Source organism: Poecilia reticulata, linkage group LG2 (assembly GCF_000633615.1).
Source record: "Poecilia reticulata strain Guanapo linkage group LG2, Guppy_female_1.0+MT, whole genome shotgun sequence".
Lineage (NCBI taxonomy): Eukaryota > Metazoa > Chordata > Actinopteri > Cyprinodontiformes > Poeciliidae > Poecilia > Poecilia reticulata.
In genome coordinates, this window is record NC_024332.1 from 18,492,462 (window position 1) to 18,506,961 (window position 14,500).

Below are 14,500 nucleotides of genomic sequence, written 5' to 3' on the forward strand. Positions count from 1 at the left end.
TCTTCCTGTTTTAAATGTTAACGACTTTTGATTATATGACTAGGCGGTAGATGTGATGTGCGATATTCTTGTCCATCCTCACAGCCCGACTGTCAGCTGGGTTTTTTTTTTTTTTTTTTTTTTTTTTAGGGCAGCTGTTTCCGAGAATATTTCTAGCAGGTGTGAAAAAAAATAATGAGCAGCTGAGGAAGAGCAGGAGACAGGAATAGATAAATAAATACCACCTGCCTGAAGGAAAGGCAAAAGGAGTCGGTCATATCTGATCATGAAAGGCTGCCGTCACTCAGGTCATTATCAAAAAGGCTCTACATAAAACTCAAATGATTTGAAGGTTGTGCATCATCATTTTCCATGAGTTCATAACTGATTCGATCTCAAAACAACTAACGCTGTCGCTGCTCATGAGCTTGTGAAAGTGACACCGCTGTTGCACATTTTACAATTAATTTTTTGACAACTTTCCAAACTGTTCAATTTTCAACCATACTCCATATGTCCACAAAAAATAAAAAACAATTTCAACCAAATCCACAGATGGCACTTTATCCTCCAGCATCAGGAGCTGACAGTTTCTGCCCATAAATATTAGCCTGACTTTGGAAAAAAAAAAAAAAAGGAGCCAACATGAGTTGCGATACCTGCTTCATGTAGGCGTAGCACATCGTCTCTGCTACACGTTTCCCCTCGTCGTAGCAAGCTCGGGGACCGATTGGGTTCACGTGGCCCCAGTAGTCCTCATTTTGGGGATGCACCTCTGGATCTGGGAAACAAAATTAAGACAAATTTTTAGATCTTTTTAATTTAGACTAAGATAAACACATAAAAGAGGCTCGTTCAATTCTTGATTTCTACAGAAGAAAAACATGTTTACTCGACAYATACTGAAAATTTAAAGTGTTTAAAGATKAACTAAAAGAACCTCGGAGGAATTCAACTTTGTATGCAGCCTCCAATGCTGATATAAGCAATTAAAAATAATTTTTCGTCTGAATGCTTAATTGCGTTATCCRTTCACAAACAAGATGCTTCTTAGAGGCACTTGCTGTAATCCAACATCAAAATACTCAAACTGATCCCGCCATCAGTCTGAAGATAACCATTTATGCCCGACTGCAAAAACAAAGAAGGCACAACCAAATAAATTGAATACAAGGCTGTTAGATTGGTGTGCTGCACCTTGTGTTGTTGTGCAAGGTGTTGCATCCCTCCCCTATAACTCCTTTACCTGAGAGGTTCCCTGAATCGCTAATCCTCACTTCCTACTATGGGAGGTCAACACCGAACCAGCCATCTACCTCTGCGGTACTTACATCCCTAAGCCTGCAGAGTTAAAACCCACCTCATAATTCATAGAGAATCTATTTCGCTGGTTTATCCGAGAAGACTGATCAGGACTTCTACCAGAAAACATCTGAATATCTCCTCCCTCTTCCTTCTATGAATTAAGCAATCAGCAACGTTTCACAGATCACACTCGTTAAACGGCTGCCCTCTCCTTATCTACATCTGCCTCCTGGAACTGATCCAGGTTATGATTTAGTGACTCATAAGGAGTCCCAGGTATGCCGTTTTAATACTTTTTTGCTAAAGCAACTGATTGATATCTTTCATAAATTTGTGAATCATGCACAAAGACCGTTTTACTACCATTGAAGAGATTTACAGCGGCAATAATCGAACGTGCACCCTTAATTAGTAAAGCTTAGAAAGCGTCAGTACAGCTTGATTCAAAATCCCAGAACAAAATGAAAAATCTAACTAATCCAACATATTTATTCTTGACGCTGCATCTAAAAAAAATCTAAGAGGAAGTTTTAGGATCAAGCTTTTCATGCGCACTAATCTTGTGGTTGCACTGCAGCAGTAAATCAAGCTCACTTGATTTCACTGCCGGGGTTTAGGCTGCGTCTGCTGCCATCAACACAGTCATTCTTGGTGATCAGCTCTGCTTAAGCATCTGGATACCGAGAGGTGATTTGTGAGATTCAAGTTGCTCATAACTGATAAGAACAACATTGTTTTTTTTTTTTTCTGTCTGCTTTGTTTATGTGCGCTCACTGCAATCGCTGGTTGTGTGTCAACGCCCGTCCAAGTCTGCTGCTGATTGGTTTATGATGACTACTTTACTCTTCCTCAGCCAATTGGCAGCACATATGCGATTCTTCTCACTCCCCTGAAGATTGCTTTGATCTTCTATGTGCTGAATTAGAGCAGCGTGCCACATTTTACTTTGAGTAAGGAAAACAACGTTGCAACGATGGAAAAGTCATTTGTTAGATTACTTGTCACTGAAAAATGCAATGCTGTTAGTAACAGTTTATTTTCTGCCATTGTTCCCATCACTGGTCAGAGCAGATCTTCTGGARACAAAAGGTTTAAAGAACTGCAGGTCAGTTCTTTCCTTTCTCCACCACTGGCTTAACTGGATACTTGGAAACTCCTTGGAAAGCAAGGAATTCAAACTATTCTTCATCTTTGTCTTGAGGACTTAAACCTTTTGAAGGAGAACAGTCAGACTACAACAAACAGCTTCTTCACCTTTACTGATCAGAGRACTTGAAGACTTTCTTGGATGGAAGAAGCAACAGCTTCAAAAGTTTTATTTATTTATTTTTGTGCATTTTGCTCGACTAGATTCTTTTAATGCTCGTAATTTGGAAAAATAAAATTAGTACACCACAATCAAACACAGGTTTCTACTTCACATGATCTCTCACCTTAGCAAAAAAAAAAAAAATCATAATTCATTTAATTTAATATCTAATCACTTAGCATGCCTGATTCAACAAGCAGGAAATCATAGTTCAATTGAATCGTGGTTGTACTGCAAAGTATGCCTCTATAAAGGAAAACAACACATCACCACAGCTGCTGCCAGTGCTGTAAGGGAAAAGCAGAAATTACGGCATATCTTTGGCCTTCAGGCCTTACATTACAATTATGGCTTAATTATGTGTTTTATAATTATACTATACATGTGCTTAATTCAAATGAAAGACAAAAGGGCATAATTTTAATTTGATTTCAGCATTCAAACCTCATTGTTATGTCCCTTCTTGACCTGGAGATATTTTCCTACTTTGCTTCACAAAAATGTACCAAGAATCTCTTGTCCAGTTTCAGGTAATCGCACAGATTCTGATGGGTTTAGGAAATGACCGTCCAGGCCATTCSAACATTTTCTCCTCGTGAAGTCATTCTTTTGTTGGCTTGGACATTACAACTGGACTCACTATGATGCAGAAAAATAGAATCCCTTTTTTTGTTGTTTTTTTTAGCAGACTCCTGAATGACTTGGCACAAAAACCACTGGTATGTTGTCCTGTTCRTAACCCCCACTCGTCTGAAAAAAAATTTAAGTGCAGATATTAATGCTGCAAAAGTTATATTTCACTGTGGGTATAATGTTCTTTTGGTAATGTTCTGTGTTGATTAGTTTTTGTGTTGTGACATTTATACGATACCTCTATGTGTGCTAATTCTTTGGAGCACACTGCACCAATAATGTAAGGGTCAAGTATAAAAGCCTCTCCACTTGTCCAGCTCGCATGTTTCACCATGTTTGGGGTAAAAATGCACATCCCAGTGCAACAACTTCACATTTAAGTTATTGCAGCTCATTTTATTAACCGTTTTAGGGCTAGAATTATAAAAGTTCGCATGAGCTTATTTTTTTTTTACATTTTTGGAWGCTGCACAGCCATTATTTGGAGCATTTCAATAACCAATACATCAATACAATCCTTAAATCCAGGTCTTTCACAATTTATATGTTATTAATCCATAATAACTAAATAAAATGCTAAAAACTGCAAAGAAAAATCCCAAAAACGTAATTCGGGTCATAATTTGTTTCCAATATATTGCAAATATAACAATTTCCTAATCTTATTTACCAAATTTGTCAATACAAAAAGCTGCACAGAGGCCTTCTGAACCATAGAACTTGTATTTTGATTTTTTGCAGAAGTTAGTTTTTCCACATACTGCCAAGTTTATAACATCTATCCAAAGCCAGAATAGAAATGTGCGTGTCATATAGACTTTGTATATTGTGGCGGACATTTTACGACAATGTATGCTATTTGTGTCCTGTTTGTGCAGTTACTGTTTCTCAATAAAGATCTATAAAAAAAAAAAAACGTATACAGCACACGTGGCTTTGTTTTGTACACCACTTCCTCATAGGTGGTGCAGGTACGCTGTATACGTGGCACAATGTGTATGGTACAGCATTTTGTACCCGTAAATAAAGTCAGACGGGAAATGAAGTCCTGTGAAAATATCTCACGATATCTTATGCTGTCGATGTGAGAATGGGAGATCCAAACCAGGAAGTGATTGCTAAAAACCATATAGATGGATATAGCGAATGGATATCCATCTATATGGATGTGTTTGGTTCCTCCGTTTACTATAAATCTGTGAAGTCGTACTGCGGCCATGCAGCGCTTCTGGGACATGTGGATTGTCGGAAAAGTAAGTAAAATTCTTACGGTTTTATATGCAAAAAAAAATTCTCTACCTTACGTGGTTCGAATTCTACCGGCATTTGAACTCAGAACTCAGATCGCCGGCGATCCGGCCGTCCTTAATCAGCTTTGATAGCAAGCATGGCAGAAAATAATTCAGAGCCACTGCGACAGGAGCAGACCGCTGCAAGAGACTTCCATCCCTGAGAAGCAAAACGACAAAAACATCCACACAGATCCTCTGCACACTGTCCCTATTCCAAGCAGCCGTTTCCTTGTCGCAACGGCCCTGTGCAAAAGTTTTAGAGGATTTTAGCAAGGCTTGGATTTTTTTTATTTCATACGTTCGGCCTTCATGTATTGAAACCCGTCTGCAGGTGAATTGGATAAGAAAGGTTAAGGGTGGAAAATCTTTTAAACTATTTTTCACAGTCTCATTTTTGTGCAAGTTTTACAAGGTGTTTAGACTTTTTAGTAAACCAATTAATACAACACACACAAGTGTCTTTTTACATCAAGCACATAGATGGTCCCTGGAAACTGCAGTTCAATGCTGAAAGGCAAATAGAGTCACAAAAGATGGTCCAAAATCTAAAATAACAAGCCCTTGTTTCAAGTTCATTGTCTTTCAAAGAAAATGTTAAAGCCTTTGCTTCAATTAAATTAAATTATTTGGCCTAAAGTATGCCTAATGTTGCAGGTTTGTCAGATTTTTGAACAAAAGCTGACTTCATGTATGTTAAAATTGGACATCAACAGCTCGACAGATAACCCTGTTAGGTGCACAATGGTTGCTGACAGAGCTGCTAACTTTCACATAATTGACACAGGACACCATTTAGCTTTTTCACCTGCTGTCACAACATTCACTCTTCATATAAGCCGAACTGGCAAATGTCTTGGTGTGAAAAAAAAAAGACAGACAGCGCACAGACAGAAGAGACAAAGCAAGCAGCAGCATCAATCCGTCTGAAAACAGATTACAGCCTCGTTGTCGGGCTTTCTGAAACCTCCTCTTCATATTTGTGTTTTGACAGCATTTGATATGAGATGTAAGAAATCTACGACAAATCTAATTTAAAAAAAAAAAATCATTGATGACTCCTTTAGAAAACCGCATCCTAACCAGCAAGGTTGGGAGGTTCAACACCAGCTGTTTGTTTCCTTGCCTTGGTCTCAGAAGAACCAGCCTTGACTACTGACCTGATAAAATAAATCTATTTTTTTTTCTAAATCTACTACATGAGTATTGTACAATATGTTTAGAAATTCTGCATCAATTTAAGACTGCATTCAATAAATGTAGTATTAGCTTATTATGGAAATGATTGATTTAGTACCATGAAGGTTGCAGGTTTCAGTAAATTTAAAACTTTCTTTTTTTAATTCCCTCAAAGCCTGAGAGATAACTAAAAATCTCTTCCACCGACTTTCATCTGAGTTGATTTATTGTTCCTACAACTCCAGTTGCTGCTGAAGATCTGCAAAAATAGCTGAATCTAAAGTGATAATTTCACCATTAGTCGTTTTGCTAAATTAGGAGTTCAATAAGCTTACTACTGCAGTCTGTAAAATATATTTTGTCTCAGTATGAGGTTTCACTTCAACAAAATTAATTCCCCTTTTATCTGGGAAAAAAAAACAACCTATGTTTCGTTCTGTCATCAGTTGATCTAATAAAGCCAACCTTTAGTTGACTTCGCTAAAACAAATTAAATTAATTTATTTTTCTGTGTGCCCTTTATTTCATCATCACTTTTTTGATTTTAGTGGTTTAAGCATTGGACTTGCAACCTGGTTTACCCTTTTATCTCGCCCAGTGGAGTTAGGCCCAGATCTCCAGCTGGATTAAGACAACGGCTGGATGGATGATTCGAGTATTAAGCAAAAACAAACTCAAACAACAAACAAACCCAAATCAAACAAATTAAATAAAAGAGAATAACAGAAATGCTACTAAAATATGATCCCAACTCAATTCAGAAGTGGAAAAAAAAACTTCTACGATACTTCAAGAACATTTACATAGTTGTCAAAATGCTAATATACTCAAATATCCTCACTCTGCCTCCTTAACCTTTGTGAATAAATTACATGCCTCCACATTTCAGTTTGATCTTTCGTACCTCCATAAACTTCAGATGTAGAGGCCAGCAGAAGTCTTGCACCCACTCGTTTTGCCAACCCTAGAAGACGAAGCAGCACAAAGAAAACACACAACTTGAAATGTAAAGTAACACTGCACTATATTAAATACAAAACAACACAATGTAGAAAATGTCATCCAACATCAGAATTCAGACAGCAAAATGTTTTGAGTTAGCTCGCTCATGTTAATGAAGCCTGAGTGTTGCGCTAAAGGAAGTTGTTGTCATAGAAGCCATTTCATCATTCAACTAAAGTCTTTTTTTATCTCAACCATGGCCTTTGGCATCATTTAGCCATGTATTCGTCCACTGAGTCATTACTGTCTCATGAAGCAAGGTGCACTTGTTTATTCAGCTTTCTAGGGAGGTTATTTAGGACTGCACTGTAAATGGTAGAGCTGTTGACCTGAATACTTCATCACGGTACACTGTGACCATTTTTGCCGAGGGAAAAAAAAAAAAAGATAAAATGCCTTACATAAAGTAAAATGATGTTTTTATGTACATATTTTCTCTTATTCGAAACAGTTCGTTTAAACAAGTTTTAGTCATTTTATTAAGTGATTTATGACATGAACAGTAATTATAGCTGGTGAAAGAAAGATTGTTCTGTGGTTTTGAATAATGATTTCAATAAGTAATGTTGATAACTTTGTCAGTTCTCTCTAGTTGTTCACAAAGAAACAAAGAGGGTTTCAGATGAAGGGGTGTGGTTTTACTAGAACAAGATCTTTGAGATGTTCCTCCTCCTCAATCAACATTGGTTGCTTGTAAGGCTTCATTGGTGTCACCTTTGGATTCTCTGACAGGTTGGTAAAGGTTTCATTTTTCCACACAGACCCATGCAAAGCCAACATACTCATGAATCATTGCAGCGATTTTTTTCAGGTTGCTTTCTTATTTTAATAGGAAATGTTTCTCAATTCACTGTCTGAATGAGCCAGAAGCAGTTTTACTTAAATAAAAAGTGTGACTCATAGCAATCTATATTCATGAAATACGAATAAATTCTCTGCTCTCATATTGACAAAAAGTTAAATGGCACAGCATGTGTCCGAAAGGCTCATTCGTTGCTTCTGGCTACATGATTCAGCCTTAAATCATCTGAAACATCCGCAGAGCTGCTCACACTCACTTTTCATCATCTAAATTTGAACAATAACAGATGCTACTGTAACAATCAACAGTGATTGTTGTAGATGACAGTCAATGATAGTGTTTGAGCAATGATTTGTTTTTTGTTTTTTTTCTAAATACTTTGATGCAGAGGTTTTCAAAATGAAATCTACTGATTAAAGGGCTTCAGCTATTTTGATTTCCTACACAAACACGCCCACTGCAATATTGATTTTAGTATAGCTTTTAAGCATTGCAGTGAGAAGTGAACATTTTCACTCAATATTTGTTGAACAGCCATGTGGATGGATTAACTATATCTACAGGAAAAACAAATAGCTGGTAAAAGAACATAAAGGATAAATAAAGACTGTCTGTATCAAATAAATATATAATTTGTTCTCAAAAGCATTAACAGGCCATACATTAACTGTACAACATTGAGGTTTTAGAGGACAAATTTTCAAGATATTGCAGGCTTTCAGCATCATAAAGAAAATGTTGGAGTGTTTAGAAACAAAAACTGCCCTTGAATAGCCTTGATTCACTTCCAAGTTGGGCGTGTTGCTTCACCAATCTGAAGTGTGGAACAACTCATCAGGTGCTATTAGGCCAAGCTGAATAATCACCTAGTGAAACATTTCAATGCCCTTGAAATTGCCCAAAATACAATAATTATAAGGCTGTTAAGAAACAATGCTAAAACATTCAGTAAAGTAGAAGTACATGTGAATCCACCAAGGCTAAAGCTCTCCACAGAAACTCACTTCCTCCTTATTCCATCACATTCAGAGTCCTGAACATCTGCGTCAGACTTGTTATCATTTTTCTTTGGAACATTGACTCTCAAAAAATAAACTAAACACGAATAAAAAATAGAAAAAAATTGTTAAGCCTGTTTTCCGTAATGTAATATAGGCGTGGTAAAAACACAGTTCAGTTTCAGGGGAGATTTTCAGAGATGAGTCAGAGTAGAAGTGTGATGAAGAGGAGAATGATGATAGCGGGGGGGGGAAGAGGCTGAGAAAACAAGATGGACTCGATTTACTGGCTGATAGTGGCTGATATTCACCTTGAGCAAAACATTGAACCAAATCTATTTAACAAACAGGTTTAATACACTTACGAACCTAATTGCTCTGCTTGGGGATAAACAAAGCAATATTTTGTTCTATTCTATTTGTACATGGAGCATTTTTAAAGTCAAATGTCATGACTTTTGTCAAGGCTAAAATATGTATAAAAGGGTAAAATAATATGTATTATCACACTAATATTTATGATATTTTTATCAATTCTGGAAAAAAAATTAACATTGAAAACTTATATGTGTAAATATATTAAGAAGAAATACTTGCAATTTCCATATATTGTCACAGGAAACTTGATTAATTGGTTCTCAGCTACTATCACCACCACTATACAGCAGGAGATTTAGCACTTTGCTGGCCTGGACCACACAGCTATTGTGTTGAAAGCATGCTAAAGCAGAAAATTGATATTAAATACATAAACAAAGAACGGAAGATGCATCTCAGCCTTTTCAAAGTGTTACATTGTTACATTTATGAAAGAACAATTACAATGAATCCCATTTTCTAGTGTTGAAAAGGAATTCAGTCTGAGAATACGACAAAATAACAATAATCCGACCCCAACAATCAGCAGTTTAGTTTTACTCCTCAAACATGAAAGTTTGCTGTAATATCTGAAGCAAACTTATGAATTTGATATTGTTTAAATATTGGGATTCTAAGCTATTTCAAAAGAGCTTTGACGTTTTCTTTTGCTAAAATGTTAAAAATCTAATTATGCAGCAAGTTGGAATACTTTCCTTTGTAATTTCCCATTTAAACAGTAAATCATGTAACCTTGCACTTTGCTGAAGAAAAGGTAAGAATTTGAAAAGAGCTTTCAATGAAGACTCAGACAAACATATTTTTCCAAGTAAAACTGTTGCTTATGTAATTCTCATGAGGAAAAGTCAGATTTGGTCAAAGTCAGAATCTGCCTGTTTGAAGGTTTGCAAAAATGTTAACTTCAAAATTAAAATGTAGAAATGCAAAAAAAAAAAAAAGTGACAGAAAAATCTTTAACTGTCCAAAATTATGATAAGCTTTAAAAACTGAAGTCAAACAAACAAGGTTACTCACCGAGCATGTTCAGAGTACCAATTGTGTTCGTCTTGAGTGTTTTGATGGGATTGTACATGTAGTTAGGAGGGGAGGCCGGAGACGCTAGGTGGTAGATCTGGTCCACTGCGAAAGATCAGGAGACACAGTGAATCATCTCACCTTTCACTAATAGAAACCTTATTTTTCTTTTTAAATAAAAACAGGAAAACAGTGCTTTGCATGGCAGTCATATTTTGAGGTCTGCATTTCAAATCAACAGCAAGGAGGAATTAGAATAACAGGAACATTTCTGAAATGCCTATTTAATAGAAGCCAAGGTAATGTTGAAAATATCTTTTATATCCAATGCTRAAGAAAAATCTAGCGACATCTTTACTTGCTCTTTTTTCTCAGTTTCATCATAGCTTTAACAAAGCCCAGGGCATACATTGAGTCCAAGCAGACGGAAAAAAATGAAGCTGCAGGTAAGAAAAGCAGAAGATTTTCTGGGTCTAAAAGCACRACTCCTAGGTGACGTCAACTAAATACRGTTTTTTCTCTCATCATTGTTCAGCCTAAAACTGACTGAGATCTGAACAGTAATGTTTATTCTTCAAKAAACTTTACATCRATGCTTTACCAGTTCACATGAATTAAAAATGACAACAAATAGAAACTACTGAGTGGCATAAATCAATATGTTCCACTTAAACTAACCTTTTAAATTACAGTTTAATAACTTTTGTCTCTTGTGATAAAGATACAATCACAGCATGATCATAGTTCACATAATTTCTGAAAGTTATATAAACTACATTTTGTCAAAATTAAAAACTTGTGAAAAATCAACAACTAAGAAAGAAAACAGTAACAGAAAACAACAGTAAAATGTTCTTTGCTTTTTTATTTCCTGAAAATGTTTGGCCAACATTTAGATAAATGATACTGAATTTAATTAACTATGTGCATTATCCTTTTTTTTTTAAAGAGAGGGGTTGATGACAATTGCCAAGAATAAAAATAAATAAATAAATAAAAACAATCACCCAGAAGAATTGGTAGCTTTGCTAAAGGTCATGAACAGAAAGGAAAGTTTCATAACAAACGAAACAGCCTCTTCATTTAGTTTTTCTCCCTCATTTCATCTGTTCTCTAATGAAAGTTTCTGATTTGACATTTTAAAATAATTCCCAGTCATTTCTCCACTGCTAGTCCCTGCATAMGTTTTACGCCAAAAGCACACAAGGGAACTATTATAGGAACAGCAGGAAACTTGTTTGATATATTAGATTTTTTTTTCTCAACTGCGAGTAAATTTAACTTAAATCAGCTGAGATATTTTATTCATCATGACTGACAGTTTCCACATAAAAACGCTGCATCATTTATACTGTATGCATTGAATTATTCAAACAGGGGTAGGCCGAGGTCTTCTCATCATAAACATGAGTGAATCCTGGGAGACATTTCAAGGTGCACAACCCATCTGAGCCAAAAAAAAAAAAAAAAACACCAACTATTTATCATAGCAAACCTTCACCCAGTTGGCTGTGTTGTACGTCCTTTTAGTTCTTACTGACACTGACGATTACACAGCAGTCAAAAAAACAAAGCTGTTTTCAAAAACAACAGCTKATTTATTCRGAGATATTTCTGAACTCAGGCAATTTGCAGAGCGGACTTGAAAAGTACAATCTGCTTCACTCAGTTTGGARACTGATTGGGTTGTGATGTGATGTAAACAACAGACTTAAATGTAKCTGTAKCTGTAAGCTACATTTATTTATTTTACTAAACAGTTTGTGGCCTTTTGAAATTTCGCTTTATTACCCTGTAAAGGTTTTCTGCCTGGCCAAGTGACACTGCAGCTATAAAGTAAGAATGTTTTGATATCAAATGCAACATTTTCTGTGTTTCACAAAATTCAACATCTCTCTTTTCTCTCTTATATTTTTTACAGAACAATGATCAGACACGGTTAACATCCACATTATTTAGATAAATATTGTAATTCCATATTGAACTTTGAAGTGTAGATAATACATTTCAATGTAGTTGAGGTTCGGCTGATCTAGAGACTTTTAATGTGAGTTTGCTTTATTCATTCCATGACTACTWCTTTTTTCCTGCGTATTTTGGATAAATCTCCTAAGAAACACCAMATTGTGTCCAAATATCTTCAATATGAGTCCAACTTTCTCCCTTAAAAGAAAGAAAATCTGTTTGGATGCTAAAGAACAACTGGGAGTCCATAAAGGCTCAAGCTTGCCAGGAAATGGAGGCTGCAGAAATCCCACTGTCACTTTCTGCAGTGAAGTGAGTTTTATTTAGACATGGAAGCAAAGGCTGCAGATCAAGAGAGAGAGAGAGAAAAAAAAACATGCTCCTACACTGAATACTTTCATGAAAAGGTACAAAGAACATGCATCTGTTGGTAAAACTTGCTCAAAAATTGACATAAGAGATCAAATGAATGCAACAATTCTAATCTCGTGTCAATTTGCACATTAAGACGGCTTCTATGGAGCATTTTGACAAAACAGAGAGCTATTTACTATGAAAGGAGGGTCACTGATGAATAATAATGGTGACTATTTTCATAACAGAAGGAAAATTACCCATGAATCAGTAGAGAAATTATACAAGGTTTTGAGGGTTTCAAATTAAATGTTTTCATCAAGAAAAAAAACACATTAGGTGCACAAAATTACAGTAATCAGACAACGCTATGTAATTAAACGTCAATGAATAGTACATCTTGCCATTAGATTCAATTGCTGTCTTTCACTGTTTAGAGATTTTTTTCTTCTCTCTTCATAAAGTTTATAAAGGTTGAGTATTTGGCTTCATGATCTAACGTCAAAGGAAGGAACTGAGCAAAAAGTAGAGTGAAGTCAAATACATCATGACATGCCTGCGTTTTCTCACCCTCTATATAAAGCGGCTCCACCACATCATGATTGATGAGCTCAAAATTTTCGTGACCGATCCAGTGCTCCACGTTTCGTTTTCTCCCTGTGAAGAAGTTGTCGACCACGGTCACCTCGTGGCCATCCATCATCAGCTTGTCAGTCAGATGGGAACCCACGAAYCCAGCCCCTCCTGTGATCTAGAGCAGGAATAACCAGACAGATATGTCTCTTAATATCAGCCAGTTCAATTAGAAAACACTAAAACGCAACCTGCATTAAACAATAAAAAAAAAAAACATACATGAAATTTCAGATCAATAATTTTATGAAAACATAAAACAGCTGCAGAATTTTACTTTCAACAATTTGGAAGCTAAGATCTTTTTTGTTTTAAAAGAATGTATCAAAATAAAGTAAACCATTAGTCCCAAAGAAATGTTTATTGTTCAATTTTTCTACCATCCTGGATAAATCACTTCCGTCTGTCTAAACAATGACACATGATTTGGTATTTTCCTATTGTATTTTAGAATATGCATTTGCATAAAAATACATGTACAGGTGACTAACCCTGGACTGAAAGACATATTATGCTTCTGAATGTTAGAGATTTCAATAGTGTGCACACAGCGTGTTGTACAATACCTATTAAAGCCACTGGACCAGTCAAAGTTGTCCAAAGAAACAACGGTGCTCAAAGATTTTTTTAATCTGTGCATTGCTTTTACTGCTTTTACTATTATTTTGAAAACTACTTTTCATTTTCTGTCCACAACCTCCCCCCTTTCTTTGGCGTACAGTTTCCATGGTAACCAATATAAACCTGGTGGTTCAGAAGAGTTTTGCAAAATACAAGTTTTGCTTTTAATGAATGGCTCCATATGTCCTTTACCTGTTTGCTATAGTATTTCCCAACATGRAAATAGAATAACTTGACAGTTTTTCTGCATATTTTTAGTAATACATGAGAAATACTCTCCTCTGAAAAGAAACAGGCATTTTGATTTTTCATATTCTAGTTAGSCAGACTATTTGATCATTAGCAGAAAGCCTAAAACTGCATGTGGTGAACAGGAGAAAATATCAGTTTCCCTTCGACTCAAAACCTTTCTGACTGAAACCACTTGAAAGATTCAACCTTTGAAAGGCAGCCTGTGTCAAGGTCAGAAAAACAGGACATGTTGCAAACATTCACATTCCCTACTGAAAGCACATGCAGGATGTTTGATGCAGGATGTGTCCTTAATGTCTTCATTTTGTCCAAATATAAAAATGACCTTGTGGCCCTGTTCTACACAGCATCAGCTGGTTGAGCTCAGAGATATTATCCAGAAGGATAAAATCTACAGGCTAATAAAAACTGGCCATATTTTGAGTCCTTTGAACACTTTTACACATTTTACATTTACATTTGATCAGTATTTCCTGTTTGTTTCTGTCTATTGATGTCCAAACATATTATCTTGGCTATTAAAGTCTCACACCCCCAAACTATGTTGTTTAAACGTACAAGATGTTTTTTTTTTATTCTGAAGAAGGTTTATGCTGTACTTTTTACTTTTTCACCAAAATGTCAACCTTTTTCCTCCTTTGCTACTTGAAAAAAGGACACTGGATGAGGCTTGTCGTCTTAGGTAAAAAGGTCTAAAATGTGCAGCATCAGTGCCATGTGAGGCTTTTCAAAAGTTAGGCCAAAAAGATTACAGAAATAAACAACCTTGTCGTAAACTAGAAGTCTA

The 14,500-nt window shown here is 35.9% G+C and overlaps 1 protein-coding gene across 2 annotated transcripts in view; it reads right to left on the bottom strand.

Moving 5' to 3' along the window:
• Nucleotides 1-14,500, bottom strand: part of uxs1 (UDP-glucuronate decarboxylase 1) — a 35,640-nt gene that overhangs the window by 10,357 nt on the left and 10,783 nt on the right. For both annotated transcript variants that reach the window (XM_017303432.1, XM_017303430.1), the window contains 4 exons: nt 12,778-12,958; nt 9,889-9,993; nt 6,599-6,658; nt 639-760 (listed from right to left, as the gene is read on the bottom strand). In XM_017303432.1, the coding sequence (XP_017158921.1) occupies nt 639-760; nt 6,599-6,658; nt 9,889-9,993; nt 12,778-12,958 (468 nt within the window). The remainder of the gene's footprint in view (nt 1-638; nt 761-6,598; nt 6,659-9,888; nt 9,994-12,777; nt 12,959-14,500) is intronic.